General features: G+C 42.0%; 1 protein-coding gene across 5 annotated transcripts in view; it reads left to right on the top strand.

The window, feature by feature from the left end:
- Positions 1-13,366, top strand: part of LOC120396470 (cytochrome P450 7A1) — a 28,462-nt gene extending 15,096 nt beyond the window's left edge. For 3 of the 5 annotated variants that reach the window (XM_039521391.1, XM_039521387.1, XM_039521390.1), the window contains 6 exons: positions 1,344-1,584; positions 4,646-5,256; positions 6,461-6,591; positions 10,793-10,968; positions 11,682-11,745; positions 12,823-13,366. In XM_039521391.1, coding sequence (XP_039377325.1) covers positions 1,528-1,584; positions 4,646-5,256; positions 6,461-6,591; positions 10,793-10,968; positions 11,682-11,745; positions 12,823-13,145 — 1,362 coding nt within the window. In that variant the 5' untranslated portion in view covers positions 1,344-1,527 and the 3' untranslated portion in view covers positions 13,146-13,366. Of the gene's footprint in view, positions 1-1,343; positions 1,585-4,645; positions 5,257-6,460; positions 6,592-10,792; positions 10,969-11,681 lie in introns of all 5 variants that reach the window. The other 2 variants (XM_039521392.1, XM_039521386.1) reach the window with 2 other exon arrangements.
- The last annotated feature ends 7,253 nt before the right edge of the window (positions 13,367-20,619 follow it).

Genomic DNA, 20,619 nt, shown 5'->3' with positions numbered 1-20,619 from the left:
CTCAAGGGGTATTGAGGTCACTGAAGCAACTATCAGGTGTTCAGCAACTCCCAGGATCAGGCTCTAGAGGGGCTGACCCTACACTACTTCAGCTGGAACAGGGTCAGGCCCTAGGTGCTCATTGCCCGATAAAGTCAATGAGAGCTGAGCCAATGACTTTAATGAGAGCAAGTGTGGATTCTTACTTACAGAAACTACAAACCAGAAATTCTAGACCTCATTCTGCAAAGCATTACTCACATGAGGATTGCCTATTTGCCTGAATAATCCCATTGAAGTCAGTGGGACTACTTGCATGTTATAAGGAAGAGAATGACAATTATTTTTCACAACACATTTTCAAAAAAGTGGTTGTCTTCAAACTTTCCCATGAAAATTTTTTATAGTTTCCACTGAAGAGCTGAAAACCAAACACCTTTCATATTCAAAACCCATGTACAGCAACCATTTTGGTTTTCAGTATAAACTTTTAGTGTCCCAAAAAAATGAATCTCAATTTGTTTGTTTTTTTAACACAGATTTTTTTTATTTTATTTTTTTTTAAATATAGAAATTTTTCAGGTTTCAATTTCTTGTTGAAAAAAATGGAGAGAGTTTCTACCAAAAGTGAAACTTTTCCTGAATATTTTCATTTGTTTCAAAAACCATTTTTTGGGAGACCAGCTCTCTATACTCAGCTCAGGATGGGTTGGTAAGACTGGGCCCTACAGCAGATTACCTACAAGTCAGAAATATCAGCAGACAAGTTGTCAGGAAAAAGCAAATAAAATGACAAAACCAAACAAAAACCGAGTAACCAAAAGATAAAGCAAATAAATGTCCCTTTCATCATGCCATGAAAGCTGCCAAACTAGGGCTCTGGCAGACTGTCCTGAGAAATCAGCTCAGGTAGTAGAGCTCCTGTACTGAGCCAGATTTGCCACAGGTCCTGAAAAGTACTGGGATGGGCTCCAACAAGAATATCCCAGGCAATATTAACTGCTGAGACAGGGTATTTATTTAAGGCACAATTACTTAACTGCTTGCAATGAATAGAATGTTACATTTAAAATGGTGAAAAAGAACCTACCTAAATGTAAAAAATAAAAGCTAGTGTGATATAGCTTAAGTACATTTTTTATTATTGGATTCTAATAAGGCTTCTGTAGGCTTAAGGTCATTCTTTCTAATATATTATAGACCTCACAATGGATTTATTATGAAAAGGAGGGCAATTTCCTATCAACACTGATAGAAACTAGTGTTATAAATAGGCTGGTATCACAATCTTATTTAGCAGGCCAAGCTGAAGGACAGGTCTTAATTTATAACCTTAATTTGTAACATTTGTTTGTAACTTGTAGGCGTCCAGGTGAGCCGCCAGTGGAAAATGGGCTACTTCCATATCTGGGCTGCGCTTTGCAATTTGGTGCCAACCCTCTTGAATTTCTCAAAGCAAGACAAAAGAAATATGGGCACATTTTCACTTGCAAAGTGGCTGGAAAATATGTTCATTTTCTCACTGACCCTTTTTCATACCATTCAGTGATGTGCCAAGGAAGGCATTTGGACTGGAAAAAGTTCCACTTTGCTGCTTCTGCAAAGGTACTGCTTTAAAATGACTGTAGTATTTTAACATTTTAATATTTACTATGAAAAAATCAACATGATCAAGTCATTCTGTACCTAGTTAAATTATATGTGACTTTTCAGTATGTCTGCCTGTCTGAAAGATAGTTTGTCTCCTGTCTCAAATCATAGAATATCAGGGTTGGAAGAGACGTCAGGAGATCATCTAGTCCAATCCCCTGCTCAAAGCAGGACCAACACCAACTAAATCATCCCAGCCATGGCAATGTGTCAGATACTTTATTCCTTAATATAAATAACAATGGGTTTTGCAAAAACAGATTTAGGTTATCCAAGAATAAGGTGACCAGATGTCTCGGTTTTATAGGGACAGTCCCGATTTTTGGGTCTTTTTCTTATATAGGCTCCTATTATCCCTCCACTCACTGTCCTGATTTTTCATACTTGCTGTCTGGTCACCCTATCCAAGAATGACATTAGTCATGTAATATCACAAAAATACTAGAGCAAAAGTACAGCACAAGATGGTTTGCACTATTGTGAATTTATATTGAATTGACTAATTTTAAAAACAAATGTACTGCTTGTGAAAGATGCCAGATTAGCAGCCCTGGAAACTGAAATCCTCTGTATATCCACAGATCAGGTCTGGCATAGATTCCCATCAGTACAAGTTTCTTCCCATTAGCCTAGCATTGTTCTTCAGTCACTAGTTGGAGGGATCACCTCTAGAAGTCTTTTTCAGGGCCATTCAAACCTTGGCCTTTCTGCCAACAGAATAACAGTTATAGTGTTGGCTGTGTAATGTGGAAGCCTGTGTCCTAGAATCTAAATTCTAGATTAATCCACACACTCATTTCACTGAAGACTTTTTCTCACTATTGAAAAAGCAGCAAAGAGTCTTATGGCACCTTATAGACTAACAGACAAATCACTATCGATTTATTCCTTTATTTGCCCTGCAGTGACACCCTGAGAAGCAAATATACCTCTATAAAATAGAATGTGTCTTTACAAATCAGTTTAATCTTATTTCAGACCACAAACACTAAAATGCCTTAATCATAACTCAGGCTATGTCTACACTGCAGTTGGACATCTGTGGCTGGCCCATGCCAGCTGACTTGGGCTCGTGAGGCTTGGGCTAAGGGCATAGGCGGCAGGTATAAGAGGCTCATGGAGACTAAATCTCCCCAAATGGGGCAAGAAGTGACGGATGCGACACACCTCCCTTTGGAGTCAGGCTGGCCGGCTGGCTTTAGAGCGCCGCTGCTGGAAGCTTCTGAGAAGCAGGGGCACCACCAGTGCCTGGACTGTGGCCCTTCCCATGCTCTTCCCCAAGGCCCCACTCCTACTTGGCCTTTTTTCCCATGGCCCCACACATGCTGCACCTCTTCCTCCTGAGGCCCCACCCTTGTTCCGCCTCTTCCTGCCCTCACTCTGCCTGCCTCTTGCTTCGCTCTGCCCCTGTCGCTTGCCCCTAAGGCAGGAGGGGGCAGAAAGGAGTGAGCGGTGGGCGGGAGGCCTCGGGGGAGTGGGTGGAGAAGAGCGAGTGGTGCGTGGGGGGCCCTTGGGAGTAGGGGCAGAGAGACAGTGGTGAGGTGGGGTGTCCTCAAGAGAGGGTGGCAGAGAGGAGCAAGCAGCAGGCAGGAGTCCTCAGGAGGGGGTCCTTTGGGGAGGGGGCAGAGAACAGGGGCCAGAGGAGCAAGTGGCGGGTGCAGGGCCCTCAGGGGAAAGGGCAGAGCGAAATTGCGAAGAGGCAGAGTGGGGGGCGAAGCCTCGGGCAGGGTGACCAGATAGCAAGTGTGAAAAATCAGAACATAGGGTGGGGGTAATAGGCACCTATATAAGACAACACCCCAAATATCGGGAGTGTCCTTATAAAATCGGGACATCTGGTCACCCTAGCCTTGCGGGGGAAAAGCCTCAGGATGGAGTGGAGGATGGGGCCACAGTTCAGGCGCCGGTGCCCCCTCCCTCCACCCCACCACCCGCTAGGGAGCTTCTCACATTCCACCTATGGCTAAGGGGCTGTTTAATTGCAGTATAGATGTTCGGGCTTGAGCTGGAGTCCGAGATCTGGGACACCTCCCCCTGGCCTCACGGAGTCCTAGAGCCCGGGCTCCAGCCCAAGCCGGAATGTTTACACTGCTGCTACACAGACCCTTAGCCCCAGTCGTATGAGCCCAAGTCAGCTGGCATAGGCCAGCTGTGGGTTTTTAATTGCAGTGTACACATATCTTATGTGACTATTGCATGGTGTCACTACACGACAGAGTTCAGGTTCCTTGAGTGCCTTCACTGTGAATTACCATACCTTAATGTGTCTAGTTTTATTTTGAATTAAACTTCAACTCAGTTGCCTGGGTTTGTAATGCTTTTTATGGGGACAAATACAATATCCTTGTAATTTTGTTTACTGTTAAGTTGCTGAAATGTACTCTCAAGCTTCACTGCAGCTTAATATCATTTTCTATCCGTGCTTTCATCCAGTAAGGTCCCTATCTTGCAAGCTGCAGAGTGTGTTCACTCCCTTTAATGACAATGGAAATTGAGGGCACTCAGCACCTCCCAGGAGATGCTTAGCACTTTGGAGAATTAGGCCCTAATCCTTTCAAAAACTATCTGGTCAACTAAGGGCCCAATCAAACTCTTGTTGAAGTCAGTGAAAAGATTCCCAATGGGAACTAACTGAATCCCTAAGGATATGTCTACACTGCAATAAAACACCCATGGCAGGCTTGCGTGGCTTGCTGTGGGGCTATGAAACTGCACTGTAGATGTTCAGGCTAGCTGATCCAGGCCAGTCATGGATGTTTTACTGGAGTGAAGACATACCCTAAGTGATCATACTTATTTATTTATAAGCATATAGCATAGACTATTTTTGTGTGCTTATTTAATACTTACAAAGACTTGTGGCCAATTATCACTTTACAGAGTTGACAGTTCTTACTATATGTCCCTGCATTAAGTTATGAAGATGACATATTGGCTATGATTTCCCTTGTAAATTATTATTTACCAAGGTTGTGATGATCCTCATTTATCTTACATGCAATTTATTTGGTGGCAGGCTTTTGGACATGGCAGTATTGACCCACGTGATGGAAACACCACTGAAAATATGCATCAGACTTTCATTAGAACCCTGCAAGGTAATGCCCTGAATTCCCTCATTGAAGCTATGATGGAAAATCTACAATATGTCATGCTGCAATCAAGTACATCTAAACTGCATTCCAACAACTGGGTATCAGATGGGCTTTATGCGTTCTGTTGCCGGGTGATGTTTGAATCTGGCTTTTTAACACTTTTTGGCACAGAGTTTAATTCAACCCAAGACAAGAATCTATCTCAGCAGGAAACCCAGAGAGCACTTATTCTAAATACTCTTGAAAACTTCAAGGATTTTGATAAAATTTTCCCAGCCCTTGTTGCAGGCGTGCCTATCCATGTGTTCAAGAGCGCCCACAATGCACGGGAGAAGCTGGCAGAGGCTCTACTCCATGAGAACCTCAGAAAAAGGAACAATATCTCTGAGCTCATCACTCTCCGTATGTTCTTAAATGACACTCTATCGACTTTTGATGATAAGGAAAAAGCAAAAACCCACCTGGCTGTACTATGGGCTTCACAAGCTAACACAATACCTGCTACTTTCTGGAGCTTGTTCTATCTTATAAGGTAAGTAGCAGTGTTTGCAGTTTCCAAGCCTTGATTACACTAGGGCTCCCAACATTAGGTCCAGTGGGACATTTTTAGATCATTTCCCTAGAATAGACAAGGTTTTATTGCACACTTTTGTTTATCTGCCCATCTGTTGGATTTGCAGATATATATTGGCTGCTTTACAGAAAAAAAAATGATAGGCTTCTGCAGAGCCTATATTGATGTAGCACTGTTGAAGTTAGTGCAAATTGGTATAGCTCCATTATCTGAGGATCTGACTAATAGGTCCTAATTCTTCACTCTGCTACCTTGTTTTTACTCTAGTGTAACTCAACTGCATCCAAATCCCCTACATGTCTTAAAAAAAATATCTCAGGCTAAATTTCTAGATCTGTACTTTTCAAGATGAGACTTTACACCGCCTGCCTACATTTCTGTGATAAATTGAATAAAATTAAAAAACACCGTACCTACCTGCTAATGATAATGATTGAGCTTTAGCTAGCACATTTCATTTAAAAATCCATAAGGGGTCTATTAATTTTACAAACGTTCTGATCCTGAAGTCCTTGGGCTCACGCATTGATTTCCATGGAAGTTCTGTGCCTCCCCTTCCACCCCCCCGCCCCCCGACTGTGAGATTACAATCTGTATCTCTGTTTACAATCATGTCATCCATTACAAACATCTGCCATATCTGTATGGAAGACCAGAAAGTGAAGGATAAGTTATTTAATTTAAACTACTGGGAGGTGGGTTTTTTTTCTGTTTTTTTTTGGTAGGCAGAATGTAATTATCTAACTGGATACAAGCCAGGGCAGCTGATATTGTGGATGTGATCTATATCTCTCTTCTAGATTTTTTAGCTGCAATGGGGCTATCACTATATTCCTTATTCTTGGCATAGTTTAACCAAGATGTCATTATTTAACAGCATTATACACATTAATTTGGTCTTGCTCAAAATTGGATACTGAACCAAATCTTTGAAGACCTTCTCAGTGTTTTGAACAACCAGGATTTTTCCAATATAATAAGTACACTTATATGTTTACTCTAGATTCTTACGTAGCTTTTTTGTTTTACCAGGTTACATCCATGGATTAATGAACTACACTGTAGACAGGAAAAAATTAATATCATATTTAACAGCAAACCTTTTGTACATTACTTAAGTTACAAGTAAGAAATATTTTTGTTTCTGGCATATTGATTTTAGGAGCCCAGAAGCAATGAAAGCAGCTACTGAAGAGGTGCAAAAAACACTGGGAAATGCTGGTGAAAAGATCGACTTACATTTGCCATCTATCTCCTTGAATCGAAAACAACTGGATAATATGCCAGTATTAGGTATGGTCATCACATGTAACAGTACCAGGAACACCCAGATATTTTTCTATCTATCTATAGTCAATAAAACACGTGCTATGAAATGCTAAATGACTATCCAACAGCAGGATAATAAAGCTACACTATATCTTTAGTTAGCAAAGGCCAAACTTTTCAGCAGTCCTGATGTCTGTGGTGTGGAGATTATCATAATTTTGAAATGAATCCCATTTTCCCCCATGTAATTTCATGTATGAGTAATGCTTAAGTACTATGTCATGCAGCACCAGTGATCTATAGGTAAGTCAAAGTAAGGTTGTATTTTGTTCTTTTAAAAGGGCTAAGATCAAACAGAAGGATCTTACCATATTTGGAGTTGCAACTAATGCTTGAGGAATGTTAAACAATGAATTTCTAACATGGCTAAAAGCATTATTATTATGATACATATCTTTGAAAATACGGGTAACATTTTCAAAAGCACCCAAGTGACTGAGGAGCTCACTCCCAAGTCACTTAGGCCCCTGTTAATTTCAATGGAAGTTAGGAGCCTAAATACTTGTGAGGGTCTGGGCCTTACAGCTATTGAAATTGTTGCCCTATAATTACTGGTGGGGGGAGGTTCAATGTAACTTTTTTAAAAAGCATTGTTTCTTTTTGTCAATAGCATTCTCCTTCCTTGAGCACTAAGGCTTAGGAAGATACTGCCACACTATTCTGGTTTTTTTTTTCCTGCACACCTTTCTCCATTGTCTTTATTCCATTCCACATCTCAGTGCAGGATCATTCCCCAGGCTCAAGTATTTTGTGCCTCCAGTTTCTAATGTTTCCCTGGGAGGAAAGTAGAGTGTCCTCCCAAGATGATCTGCACAGAGGGTTACCTCTGCACAGATCTCACCACTCCCTCATAGGGCAAAGAGGTGTCAGCCACCTCTGCTGCAGTATCCTCCCATCCCCACAATCCTCCAGGGGAGTAGGAGCCCACACCTGGAGAGTGGTTGGGTAGGGGAGAGCTGAAGGTAGGGCTAGGAGCTGCATATTGAGGGACTTGCAATTTCAGGCGGTGGAACTGTTTCTTTTTCCACAATGGTGAGGCAAATCCTGTTGAAGAACAATTCTAAAGGGAGGCCACAAAGGGATCTTGTCAGTTTTCTCCCTATCCAGCCCCTCTCCTTGTTTGTTTCCCTGGGAAGAGTGATCCAGGACAGTTTTCTTTTTAGGATCAAATTGACTTTTAAACACTTGAAGTCGGCATGATAAACAAAAATAGGTCTACAAACTAGGGTCCTTGATTTCAAAAGGGAAAACTTTAAAATATTAAGAGAATTAGTTACTCAAGTTGACTGGACTGAAGAACTTGGAAGGCTTGGAATTACTTTAAGACAAAGTTGCAGAAACTATCTGGAGCCTGCATCTCAAGAAAGGGGGGAAAAAACTCACAGGGAAGGGTTGCAGACCAAACTGAATGAGCAAGCATCTGAAACAGGTTATTAAGAGACAACAAAAAGACCACAAGGACTGGAAGAAGGGATGGCTTGGCAAGAAAAGCTGCCAGGAGTCACTGAATGAAAATATGCAGCAGGTTTAGAACAAACAAAAGGAAGTACTTCTTCACACAAAGCACAGTCAATGTGTGGAATTCATTCCCAGTGGATGTTGTGAAGGCCAAACGTATAATTGGATTAAAAAAAGAATTAGATGAATTCATGGAAGATTAGCCATTGATGGACCTTTAGCCAAAAGACTCAGGGTCTCAGCCCCAAATCTGGTGTCCCTAAGCCTCTGACTGCCAGATGCTGGGACTGGACAAGAGGGGATGGATCACTCAATTGCCCTGTTCTGTTCATTCCCTTTGAAGCATCTGGCACTGGCCAGTGTCGGAAAACAGGATACTGGGCTTGATAGACCATTGGTCTGACCAATTATGGCTATTCTTATGTTCTTACCTCTTGGAAGTCTGGAAGTGTAGGGATAAAGTGAGAACTTCCAAAAGCCAAGCAGAGCTGGATGTTGCAAAGGAAATTAAAACCAATAGTAGAGTGTTCTTTAGCCACATAAATAAAAAAGGAAACAAGAAAAGAAGAAGTGGGACTGCTAAACCCTGAGGACAGGGTGAAGATTAACGATAAACTAGGTTTGGCCCAACACCTAAATGAATACTTTGCCTCAGTTTTTAATAAGGGCATTGACGAGGTTGGGGCAGTGGCACGTTGGCTAATGGAAACAAGGATATGCAAGTAGAAGTTACCAAATCTAGGTGGAAGCCAAACTCAGACAGGCTAATGGGATCAAATCAAGGAGGCTGAATAATCTCCATCCAAAATTATTAAAGAAACTGGCACATGAAATTGCAAACCCAAAAGCAAGGATTTTTAATGACTTAATAAACTCTGAGGTTGTACCCTATGTCTAGAGACTTGCACATATAGTACCTATATTTAAGAAAGGGGGGGGGGAAGTGAGCCCAGAAACTATGGCCTGTTAAGTTTGACCTCAGTTGTATGCAAAATCTTAGAACAAATCTTGAAAGAGGGAGTAATTAAAGACAGAGAGATAAATGGAAATTGGGACAACACACAACATAGTTTTACAAAAGGTAGAGTGTACCAGACCAACCCAAACTCTTTCTTTGCAAAGACAACCAGTTTTCTAGGAAAAGGAAATCCAGTCTACCTGTATTTCCATAAAGTATTTGATACAGTTGCATATGGGAAATTCTTAGTTAAATTGAAGGTGGGGATTAATATGAGAACTGAAACGTGGTTAAGGAACTGGTTAAAGCGGAGACTAGAATGGGTCATGGTGAACTGTCAGGCAGAATGGAGGTTACTAGTAGAGTTCCTCAAGGATTGGTCTTGACTAGTCTTATTTATTCGTTCATTAATTACCTTGGCACAAAAAGTGGGAGTGTGCTAATAAAATTTGCAGATGACACAAAGTTGGGAGGTATTACCAAAGCAGAGGAGGACCAGGATATCATATAAGATTTGGACAACATTGAAAACTGGAGTAACAGAAATGGGATGAAATGTAATAGTGCAAAGTGCAAGATCATGAACTTTGGAATAATAAGAGATTTTGCTGTAAAATGGAGAGTTATCAGTTGGAAGCAACAGAGTATTTGTCCATCATAGGATGACTATGAGCCGCCAGTGTGATGCAGCCATGAAAAAGGGTAATTCAGTCCTAGGATGCATTAGGTGAGGTACTTCTAATAGAGTTAGGGAAATTACCATTTGTTGGGGGCTGCCTAGGCTGGCAGTAATGCCTAGTGCCAAGTGTCCATGGCCGCTCTGCCTAGCAGCTACAAATCACAGCAGTCTTGCCCAAAAGCGAGAATTGAGGGTTGCTCTGCCTAGTGGCTATAGTCCCAAAGGAGTGGGGGTAGGGAAACCCAGCCCCCCCCTGCTCTACTGGGGTCTGACCTAGGGACCATATATGTGGCCTAGGATCTGGTACACTTACTCATGCCCCCTGGGTTATTTCCTACTTCTGTTCCCTGTACTTCCGCTGCTGTCACAGCTCAGTCTTGGGATCCCCCTTAGCATCCTCCCCAGTTCATCTCCAGAGCCTCTTCCCATGGTGACAGTGAGTCGTCACCCTCAGCTCCTGCAATCGACGGGCTTCCAGCAGCTTGCTTAGGAGGCTTGGTCCCAACAGCTTGGTGTTCTGGTGACTTCTCAGTAGGAGACTGCTGCACTCAATTGCTCTCCTCCCTCAGACAGCCCAGACTGAGCTGAGCTGCTCCTTTCTGAATGCCACTGCAACAGTGTTCCTTACTTTATACTCTCTAGTGCTTTGTCCAACAATGGTGCTTCACCAGTTAGTGGTCTGTTATGTATTGCAGGCTCTGGTGATATTTAACCTATACATTTTATGCTACAAAACAACACAAATGGCTAGAACTGTGTGTGTGTGTGTGTAAGTAAATAAAATAAATGCAAATGTGCTATTCATATATGTATATATAGAGGCATAATTTCCATATTATAATAAAATAGTTTCCACAGTAAATGAAATTTGATGGTTGCAAACAAAACTTAGGGGAATTCTTCTCTTTATCAACCTCTTACGCTGTTTTCTTAGCTCTATTCATTTTATCAGTTTCCTTCTCTCCATAATATTGCATGTTATAGAAGATTACAGGCTATTACCCCCCACCCCCTTTCAAGGGGATATATAAATTCTTTTCATATTAATCCTTTCCTTTTTCTCTCTACAGATAGTATTATCAAGGAAGCAATGAGGTTGTCCAGTGCATCCATGACTGTCAGAGTTGCTAAGGAGGATTTCACTTTGCACTTGGATAATGACTCCTACAACATCCGCAAAGATGACATTGTAGCTCTTTATCCTCAGCTGCTGCACTTTGATCCAGACATCTATGCTGATCCCTTGGTGAGTAATTACAGGAACATACAAACTCCTTGTTCCAGGAGATGTTAACTGCCTGTTAATAAGGTATCTGGCCTCAGTGCCCCCCGTGCTTGGTGCTTCACTCTACCACACAGGTCCTGGATTTATGCCTGGGAACTCCCTGAACAGGCAGGGATGGGGAGTGCAGTGGAGGTAGCAAAATCAGCACTGGCCTTCCATCACTGTGCAGAAAATTCTTTGGCTGAGCAAAAAAGTCATGTTGATAGGTTTAAAGGCAGTTCCGTTCAGCCTTCCTCAGCCAGAGAAAACCACCATGTTGTGGTGTTTCAAGTGAGGACAAGAGAAGGGGAAGTCCTTAAGGACATACAGTGGTGATGAGAGAAGTGGGAAAGTCTTCCAATTTGGACACATGTACAAAAAGCTAGATTGTAGCTGTCCTCTGTGTGGGTCAGTAAAAGACAAATAGAGGTGTGAAAAGCTTTCCAACACTTTCCTGCACAGGGGCTGGTATTCTGCTACCCCAAGTGCAAGAGCTGATCCGGGTAAGGGGCCTTGCGAAGGCTAACCTCTCCCAAAAGGGTTTTGGGGACTGGAGGCATGGCCAGCTACAGAGGAGGAGCATACTGTGCATTGGCTGCTCTTCCCAGGAGGCATTGTGTCAGTGCGGTTGCACATCCTCCTGGCCCTGCATCATCTGGCTCTAATAGACATTAAACTTTAAACTTTCATTACAGACATTCAAGTATGATCGCTATCTCAATGAGAATGGAGAAGAAAAGACTATCTTCTATCGCAATGGTCAGAAGTTAAGATATTATTACATGCCATTTGGAGCAGGAGTAGCAAAATGTCCTGGAAGATTATTTGCTGTCCATGAAATCAAACAGTTTTTGACTTTGGTACTTTCATACTTTGAAATCGAGCTTCTTGACAGCAATGTGCCGTGTCCTTCTTTAGACCAATCCCGAGCAGGGCTGGGTATTTTACAACCAGCTAATGACATTAATTTCAAGTACAGATTAAAATGTCTGTGAATATATAAGACATTTTACCTATAGGGGAAAAAAAATCAGTATCGAGATTATCATTGATCTAAAACCCCCAAACAGATTGCATTAGCATTATGGTGTAATGTGAACACCACACAGTGCTGGTAGGGATTACAGAAATGGCTGTTTTTCCTTTCACCAGGGTTATCATAGGCAAACTGAGATTTTTGTATTGGGGAATCAGGCATACATTTTCTTTATTGCCAGCAAACACAACTTCTTCCTGTGAATGGAGTAAGAATATTGCCCTCTGAGTTAAATTATTTCCCCATATTTGCTTGTAAACAATTTTTTTGCCATTTTCACAGATGAAAGGTCTTATTTTTTTCATTATTGCAACATTTTTGTTGTATAATGGCAGGACATTTTTGTTTTGTACCTGTGGAAAATGCTTTATGTTTTCATGAAAAACTAGCACAATTTTTGAGGAAAACCTACAAAATGTTTCACGTTTTAGTGAAACTGCACCAGCTTGTACTATATTCCTGGTGTGAGAATCTTTTCACAAAACTCGAACCACATGGGCATGAATCATATTGACTGATGGAAATGCTTCTGTCAGTTGTCTGCTGTTTCATCATTTTTCAACAATCCAATGTCAAAGCACTGGGGTCAACCATGATTCGTTTGGCAATTCTATACAATTTTATTCATTTCAGTGTTCCAAACACTGGGTAATTAACATCATACAAGACCAATTAAATTTGGATTGATTTTTTAGGAAAATTTCTTCAGGGTGTAAAAGGTGGTTTTGTGGTCATCTGTCAATGAAAAGAACAAATGAGAATCTAATCTATAATTGGGTTTCCCCATTCCTTGTTTTTAGGGATTGAAGGTCTGATCTTGCAACCCTTACTCATGAGAGTAACCCCTTCCAGGAAGAGATCACACAAAGAGCTCTCAGCCATTTCCAAACTCCATATACAGGCAAATATTCCATTACAACTAGTAAAAGTTATTTCTAGGTATTTGGGATTGAGCCCTAAATCTGCTTTAGATTTTCCATCTGCTTCCCTTCTCACTAGTCTTTTTATTTTGAGTATTCCTGGACAAAGAAAAAGAAAAGATTCTGCTATTTGTAATTATTTATTATCCATATTTTGTCTAATTTTATTTACTCACTTTTCATTTTCAAAAGAGAACTGGTAAAAGCAGAAAATGACACCATCACTTCATGTTTACTTAGTGTTTTAACTGTTATGTACAATGTAAATATATTTTAATTTCTTATTGTAGCTGATATGGTTGTAACCTTAAAATATGGATTATTTTCATAGTTTTGTCAATCATATGTATAATGTATAATTCATTTACCATACATTGCTGCTCCCACCTAGAGTGCATTAGAAGTACAATAGTATGCTATTCATTTGCAGCCTGGCAGGCCTTGCTGCTTTTACAGTATGGCTCCTTTCCTCTTTTTTTTTTTTTTTAAAAAGAACTTTTTAAAAATCAGTGTTCTGAAGTTGGTGGAGGCAGTGGGATATGGTTTGCAGCATATTCTTCCACTATGAAAAATAGTAACTAGTAGAATGAAAACAAAAAAGAATGAGGTGAGGCTATGAAAACACTTCCTCTACTATTTTAAATATATTTATTGATAAATCAATTTTGCTTTGCTTTTACTTTATTCCAGGTTCCCTGGAACATTCAACCTCTATCTTCCTTCTCCTATCTCCTTTAATTTAGCTGTCTTTTCAGCAGCACTTTGTGGCCTAACATGCTACTTTCAGTTCACTTTGTACTTTGAAAACTAACTTGGAAGTGTTAAACAGTTGCTAATGTTGGCCTACATCACCACCTTCCACAGAGATACCTATGGGAAGGAGAACATAAGAACAAATTCTCTCCCAGAACTCCATGGGAGACAGGTGCAGGGTCTGCATCTTGTGGAATTGGTATTGATTTTAGCCCCAAACTCTGCTGATTGCGAAGAATCCACATGAGGCACGAAGGCCTGTGTTAGCTCTGAGGACCTAGTAACTTTTGCCCTTCCACTGTTTCCTAGAAGTGCAGCTCCACTGGAGACAGCTATCAGGCTTTCCCTTGACCATGCCTGCCCCTCTTACAGGAGTTTCACACTGTACAGAGGGTGTGTGCATTAAGGTAGCATAGCCCCAGGGTCTATTATCTTTTCTGGATAATGTCTCTGGGTAATGTCCATGGGAGGGTGATGCACCATTTCCCTCAGTCTTTCAACTTCTTCTCCAGCTTGCCAGTTCCTACTACCTCTCTCCTCCTTTTAGGTACATGTCCCAATAAACAGTCCTGCCTAGGGTTTGGGGATGGGGTGTGGTGCCACAGAGGCAACCAACCGCCCCGTACATACTGCACAGTACCATGTTACATAACAGTTCAGTTATAAGTAATCTAGTCACCCCATACCTCAGGGCTGGCTCTTAAATCCTCCTGCTAGCTCTTAAGAGAGTGCATGTTCCCATTTAGGCACTGCAAAGCTCCCTGAAGCCAATGGAAAGATGCCCTTTGCTTTCAGTGAGCTTCGGATAGCCTTAACAAGCAGAATACACCAGAGACAACCTACATATGCAAATTGGCACCATGGTTTCAGCAGCTTGGACACTAAGGAAAATGAACATCACTTGAGTAAAGCATTGTAAATAACACATTAAATGTACTATTCATGAACTAGAATATATCTGATACTGATTCAAATGCTAAAATAGCTGTTGCTACCTATTAAAATCTAGATGGAAAAAGTGCTTCCTTGCAACTTTCATATGCCCTCCAACATTTGTGCTGGAAATAATCTGAACTGTATTTTTTTTAAATATCATTCCAATTAAAATAGTTGTAAATATGTGATTTCTCTGTGTGTGGGGGTTTTATTTATACAGTTGTGAGTTGGGCTAAACCTTGTTATAGATCATGCATAACCACTGTCCTTGAAGATAGCTGTGAGAGACAATTTAAACCCCCTTCACCAATACAAAAGCATATGAGTTCACTCAGAAATTTGAACTATGCTGGCTAAGGGCATTTGCTGGCCATTACATTGTTTGAGTAAGGGGTATGTGGGTGCATGTGTATGTGTGGGTTGTTTGGATAAAGGGTATGTGGGGGTGGGGGTAAAGAGCAAGACAGAGAGAGAAAAGCAGAAAGAAAACCAAGCAGGCACAGCCTGGAAGCACAGCACGTGGCCCTGGGAGAAGCCTGGAGAGAGGCTTTGGGTTGGGATGCTGGCTAAAAAAGGCCCGGACCTGTAAGCAAGGACACTGTCTCCCATTGTTCACTTCCTCCTTGTTCAGCCAAATAGGGCTTTGTAATTCTTTGCAAATAAACAAAACTGCGTCAAAGAAATACCTGATTCTCATCAGGTTCCCCTCCTATCTGGAACAACTCACAGCACCACAATTTGGGCTCCCCACTTTGGTCCAAAGTGGTAACAATACTGTATATTAGATAACTTTGCTCTAAAAATGAGTCCCCATAACATACACAGCATTGAAGGAAGAGAAGGAATTATATTAAATCCAGATCCAATGTAGAATGAATCTATGTTAGCATTGGGGCTGAAATGGTTGCAGGGGCTTAAATGCAGCTAGCACTCCCAAGACATTTAGATGCTGTGGCTTTGCAGTTCTCTCTCATCACTGTACCCATGAACTTTGTTTTAAAAAAATTAGGTTGTTAAATAAAATTCTAGCCTGAGACTAAATCTTTAGGGCTCTCATAAGGATTTAGCTATTCTGGCCAACACTATTTTAAAAAAGGTCTATTTTGTTGAATGATATTGTTATTCATGGCACAATGATGGGGGGGTGGAGGGGTGGCAGGGGACTAAGCGTCCCCGTCCCCCCTTGGTTCTGGGCCGGAGCTGTAAATATGGGCAGGCCCCCCCCCCCCGTCAAGATGGAAGGAAGGTTGGGCCAAATATGAGAGGCACTGTGACTCTGTGCATCGTGTTGCAATGACACTGACTCAAATTTGGCCCAGCCACTGCCCTCCTCTCCCCCATTATGACAGAGGAGTGTCTGGGCCAAATAATAGTGGTGCTGCAACCCCATGGAATGGCTTGTTCCCTCCCACTTTTGCAATCTTTCCGGTGTCCATGAGCACTAGGCACCCCCAGCACCCTGGGAGAAGTGGAGCAGGGGGCATTTCCAGTTCCCAGGAGGGTGGGAGGATTGGATCTGGGCTTATAGCACCTCCTGGAGAAGTGGAAATGAAGGAGATGGGGTCTGGGGCTCTCAGAACTCCTGGCCCCTGCTAGGGATGGTGCTCTTCAGTTTGACTGCCCCTCTGGGTAAAAGCTTGGGATTAGGTGCAGCGGGTAGAGCTCAGAGCTGGGTGTGGGGCAATGTGGAGTGTAGAATGCAGGGCTGGGTATGGGGCACCAGGAGGGGAGTGTGTGTAGATCTGGATGCAGGGGAAAGAGCGCAGGTCTGGGTACAGAGGCTGTGGGGACAGGGAGGGAGTGTGCAGGGGGAAAGTACTGTGGGAGAGAGCTTGGGGATGGTTGCAAGGCAGAGGAGGGAGAACTCTGTGCTCTGTCCTTAGGCAAATGCTGGTTGCGTGGCTGGTGTGACTTGTATTTCCATAGCACTTGCCTCTTCAAAGTGCTGTTCAAATGTTAACCAGCTCACCCTACTAAAAGTCTGGATGCATCTCTCAATCACGTCAGACCAGCCAGCCCTCACAAGCCTCCTCTGAACAAACAGGGCACCTCCCCAGCACAGTCCAACTTCCCTTATCTCTTGCCCTGTTGTGAGGAGGACCAATGCTCTGCTACCTACTTGATTGTCTTCCAAGGTAAAATGTCAGCCCTGAGCCTTCTAGGGTGACCAGATGTTAAGGGGAAAATATCAGAACAGCCGCCAGGGAGCGGGGGGGGGGGGGATTTTTTGTTTGTTTGTTTGTTTTGGTTCTTGTTTACACTCACCTGTCCAGGAGTTTGGCAGCAATTCGGTGGAGAGTCTTTCAGTTGCGGACGGTCTTCAGTGGTATTTCAGTAGTGGGTAATAAACCTTGCTGCCAAAGACAGAAGCACCTGCCGCTGAAATACCATCAAAGACCATCTGTGACTGAAGGGCTCTCCACCGAATTGCCGCCGAAGACCAGGAAACAAAATATTGGGACAAGTGGCGTCCCGACCAAACTCTGGTTGGGACGTGGGACAAACTCCTCAAAATCGGGACAGTCCCGATTTTATCAGGACATCTGGTCACCCTAGCGCCTTCTCTTCAAATATACCTCACATTTTGCTCCACCTCTCTCAGGCTTCTTCTAGTTTTCTTTCTCCTTTATTTATACTCCTCTTTGCCTTCCTTCTCCTCACTCTGTCACTCCTTTAGTTTTCCTTCTCTTAAAGCCCCTTTCTCTTCCTATCTCAGACTCCCACTTTTAGGCTTCAGCTGAGGTCCACACTCCCCAGGGGACAATATTGATGCTGTCAGGCTGAGTGCTGTTTGTACCAGCCTCCTAGCCAGCAGGTACAGTCAGGGCTCTCTGTGCCAGAGGCTGTCCTGCTCAGTTCAGAGGGAACACAGAGGGTGCTGGGAGATGACAATGCCTGTGGCACAGAGAATGCTGTACTCTGCCAGGCGGGGAAAGAAGAAAAATCTGCCTGACTCCTGCCCAATGCAGTAACAGCACAGTTTGGCAAAAAAATTGAACTTTTGTCCTAGAAGAACTGGAAATCAAACAGAGGCAAATGGGATGGGTTGTGGTTTGAGGTCCTACAAAACTGCCCAGAGACACTGCTGTGGCAGAAGCAGATAGTGTCCCATAGTGCTCTTGTGCAGTAGCTAGAAAATTTTCTGGGTCAGCTGGGTAGGACTATACAAACTGCACTACACCTGATCAGAGAATATTAAATGGACTGGACTGATCGATCATGGGTTTGACGCGAACCCAGATATACCCTGACTTCAAGTCCTATCTAAATTTTCCTCACCACATCTTTCAGAACTTTCCCCAGCCAATCTTTCTTGTAAATTACTTTGTAAATACTCAATCTCACTTTCTGAATTCATTGCTTTCAGTGCTCCACTATTGCCATACGAAAGAAGAAGTGGATTATAACCTTAGTCATGATGTCCCGAAACACATTTATAATCAGTATCCACATATTATATATCCTGGAATTTATTTCATAATTATACCATCCTCCATCCACACATACTTTTATTCTGTGTTCTGAAGCAACATTATCCCAATGCTATTTTATACAATGTCTGCAAATAGATTGCTTTAGAACTTAATCACTATTTGAATGTCTTTGTATTTTGTCTGTATTGTTCACAAATAGTTTTATGTATGCAAAGCAAAAGTAGAAAATTCAGTTTGTATTAATAGTCTCTGACTATAAATAGCTCCTTCAGGAGAAGATGAAGGAGACATTCACTAAATTTTAAAAAGCCCATAACTCGCTCATGATATATGCTTGACTTAAACCTGTAAAAGCAAGGACACTAACAGATAACACTATGCTTCCAGGCTGACAACATGGCCTCAGCTGACTCCTTGCTACCATGAGATTACAGTAAATAGGATTTATAATATAACACACTGGTCTGATGCCATTGAAATATTGGTAAGTTCCCCTTCATCATGTATGCCTCCAGACTATTTCTGAAATTCATGTAATGTGGCTGTCCCATAATAGGAGTATGGATTTACATATTGTAAAATGCTGATGAAATATTATTGAGCATGCACAGCCACCAGCTTATATATAGTAATAACTCAAAAGTGTTGTAATTAAAAGTCTTCACAAAAAAGACCAAGCATGGAAGAGTCCAAAAGGGTCGAGCAAAGTGAAAAAAGAACAAAAAAGATGATGCAGTTTTTGAGCATTAAATCTACAGCAAGAAAGCATCAGCCAAAATGTGCAAGGATCCACACAACCAGACAATTACATCTGAAGGATCTATTTTCAAAATCAGGACCCTATATTGCATGCTATATAACTTATGAGCATACAATGCTCTTATACTTTTTTCAGTCATAATAATAACACTGACCACTTTTCATCTTCAAAATGCTTTTCAGACATTATTGTAATTAATATTTATTAATAGGACAGTAGTACTCAAAATGTGCTCTGCAACCATAGAGTAAGACATAGGTGATATTCTTCAGAAGCGCCTAATAGAACTAGACCAGGGATCGGCAACCTTTGGCACGGGGGCCAAGGGATCTGCTCGCTGCTGCTTCCCGCAGCCCCCATTGGCCTGGAGCAGCCAACCTCTGGAAGCAGCAGGTAAACAAACAGGCCCGGCCTGCCAGGGTGCTTACCCTGGCGGGCCACATGCCAAAAGTTGCTGATCCCTGAACTAGACCTAGATCCTCAAAGGTATTTAGACACTTAACTCCCATTGATGTCAAGCACAACTTCACTAGACAAACAAAACACCTGTAAAGTGTATTTTATATTTGATACATATAAAAACTTGGGTTATTGGTACTTCATATTTACTCACCCTCGATCTTCATTGGGACTACTCATGTGATAAAAGAGCTGCATGTGTGTGTTTAAAGGATTAGGGCCTCAGGTAAAAACCAGTATTAGTATATTGGTGTATATTTTCAAATAATCATTTTATATGTAGATTGTGAAATGGTGCAGTAGTTTAAATATGCAGATAATGGTAGAATGGAGACTCTTAGCAGCAGATGGTATACAGTGATACCCAACATTAGAGGATATTTTTTGAAAATGTGGGTCTCTCTCTTTTTGGGTGCCACACCTTGGACACCTGTTGCTTGATTTTCACTTATTCTCAGCAGTCACAACTCTAGTTGGAAGCTGTAGGTGTTTAGCATCTCTGTAATTCAGCCTCCTTTATGGTGCAGAAGGCACTCAAAATTAAAGGTCACTCTTGAAAATTTGTTCCTGAAGTTTTCTAAGGGTATGTCTACACTGCAATGTAAACCCAGAGTTTGAACTCAAGCTCAAACCTAATCCCAATCCTGTCTACAACTAAATTGCATTAACCCAGAGTCCACGGGGGGGTGGAAGGTCTGAGCCTGAGTCAAGCCAGGACCGAGGGTTCAAGCTGCAGTGTAGACACAGCCTCACTGGCCTCATGCTCTAGGAATCCATCAAAAGTATCCCACAATCCTATGGGATGATGTTTTTCCCCCCCTCCTCTGGATATCCAAGTTTTCCCAGACAGCATGATGAGCAGAGAGCTAGAGTGGCCACTTTTTGGGAGGGCAATAGGAAGTCTGGGATATGGGTGGTTGAACTCGAGCCCACATAATACAGTGTAGACTCTGGATCCCTAGGTTGGGACCCAGGATTCAACAATTACTAACCTGGGGTTACAAATGAGTGAAGACATTTGAGTCCTATCTTAACAAACCTGAGGTCTGTTTACTTCAGTTCTACTAACTCTGGGCTTATGTTGTAGTGTAGACATACTCTGAGGATCAGTTTGAAGCCATAGTTATTAGTTCTGCTTCATACTCAGCCAGGAAATATGATTTTTCTTGATGAGGAAAAGATATTTCACCACAGCCTTCTCCATAAACATCACAGAAAAGAAGGTTGGAGACATGGCTAAAATTGACAAGATTAACAGAATTGAGAAATGATTTTTTTTAACCAAGGGCCTAACAATAACTTGTCTGAGATATGGTGGCATGTTATCCTCCTTCA

Source organism: Mauremys reevesii, linkage group 2 (genome assembly GCF_016161935.1).
Source record: "Mauremys reevesii isolate NIE-2019 linkage group 2, ASM1616193v1, whole genome shotgun sequence".
NCBI classification, from domain to species: domain Eukaryota; kingdom Metazoa; phylum Chordata; order Testudines; family Geoemydidae; genus Mauremys; species Mauremys reevesii.
Note: the sequence above shows the minus strand (reverse complement) of the source record. Positions and strands in the feature narration are given on the sequence as shown.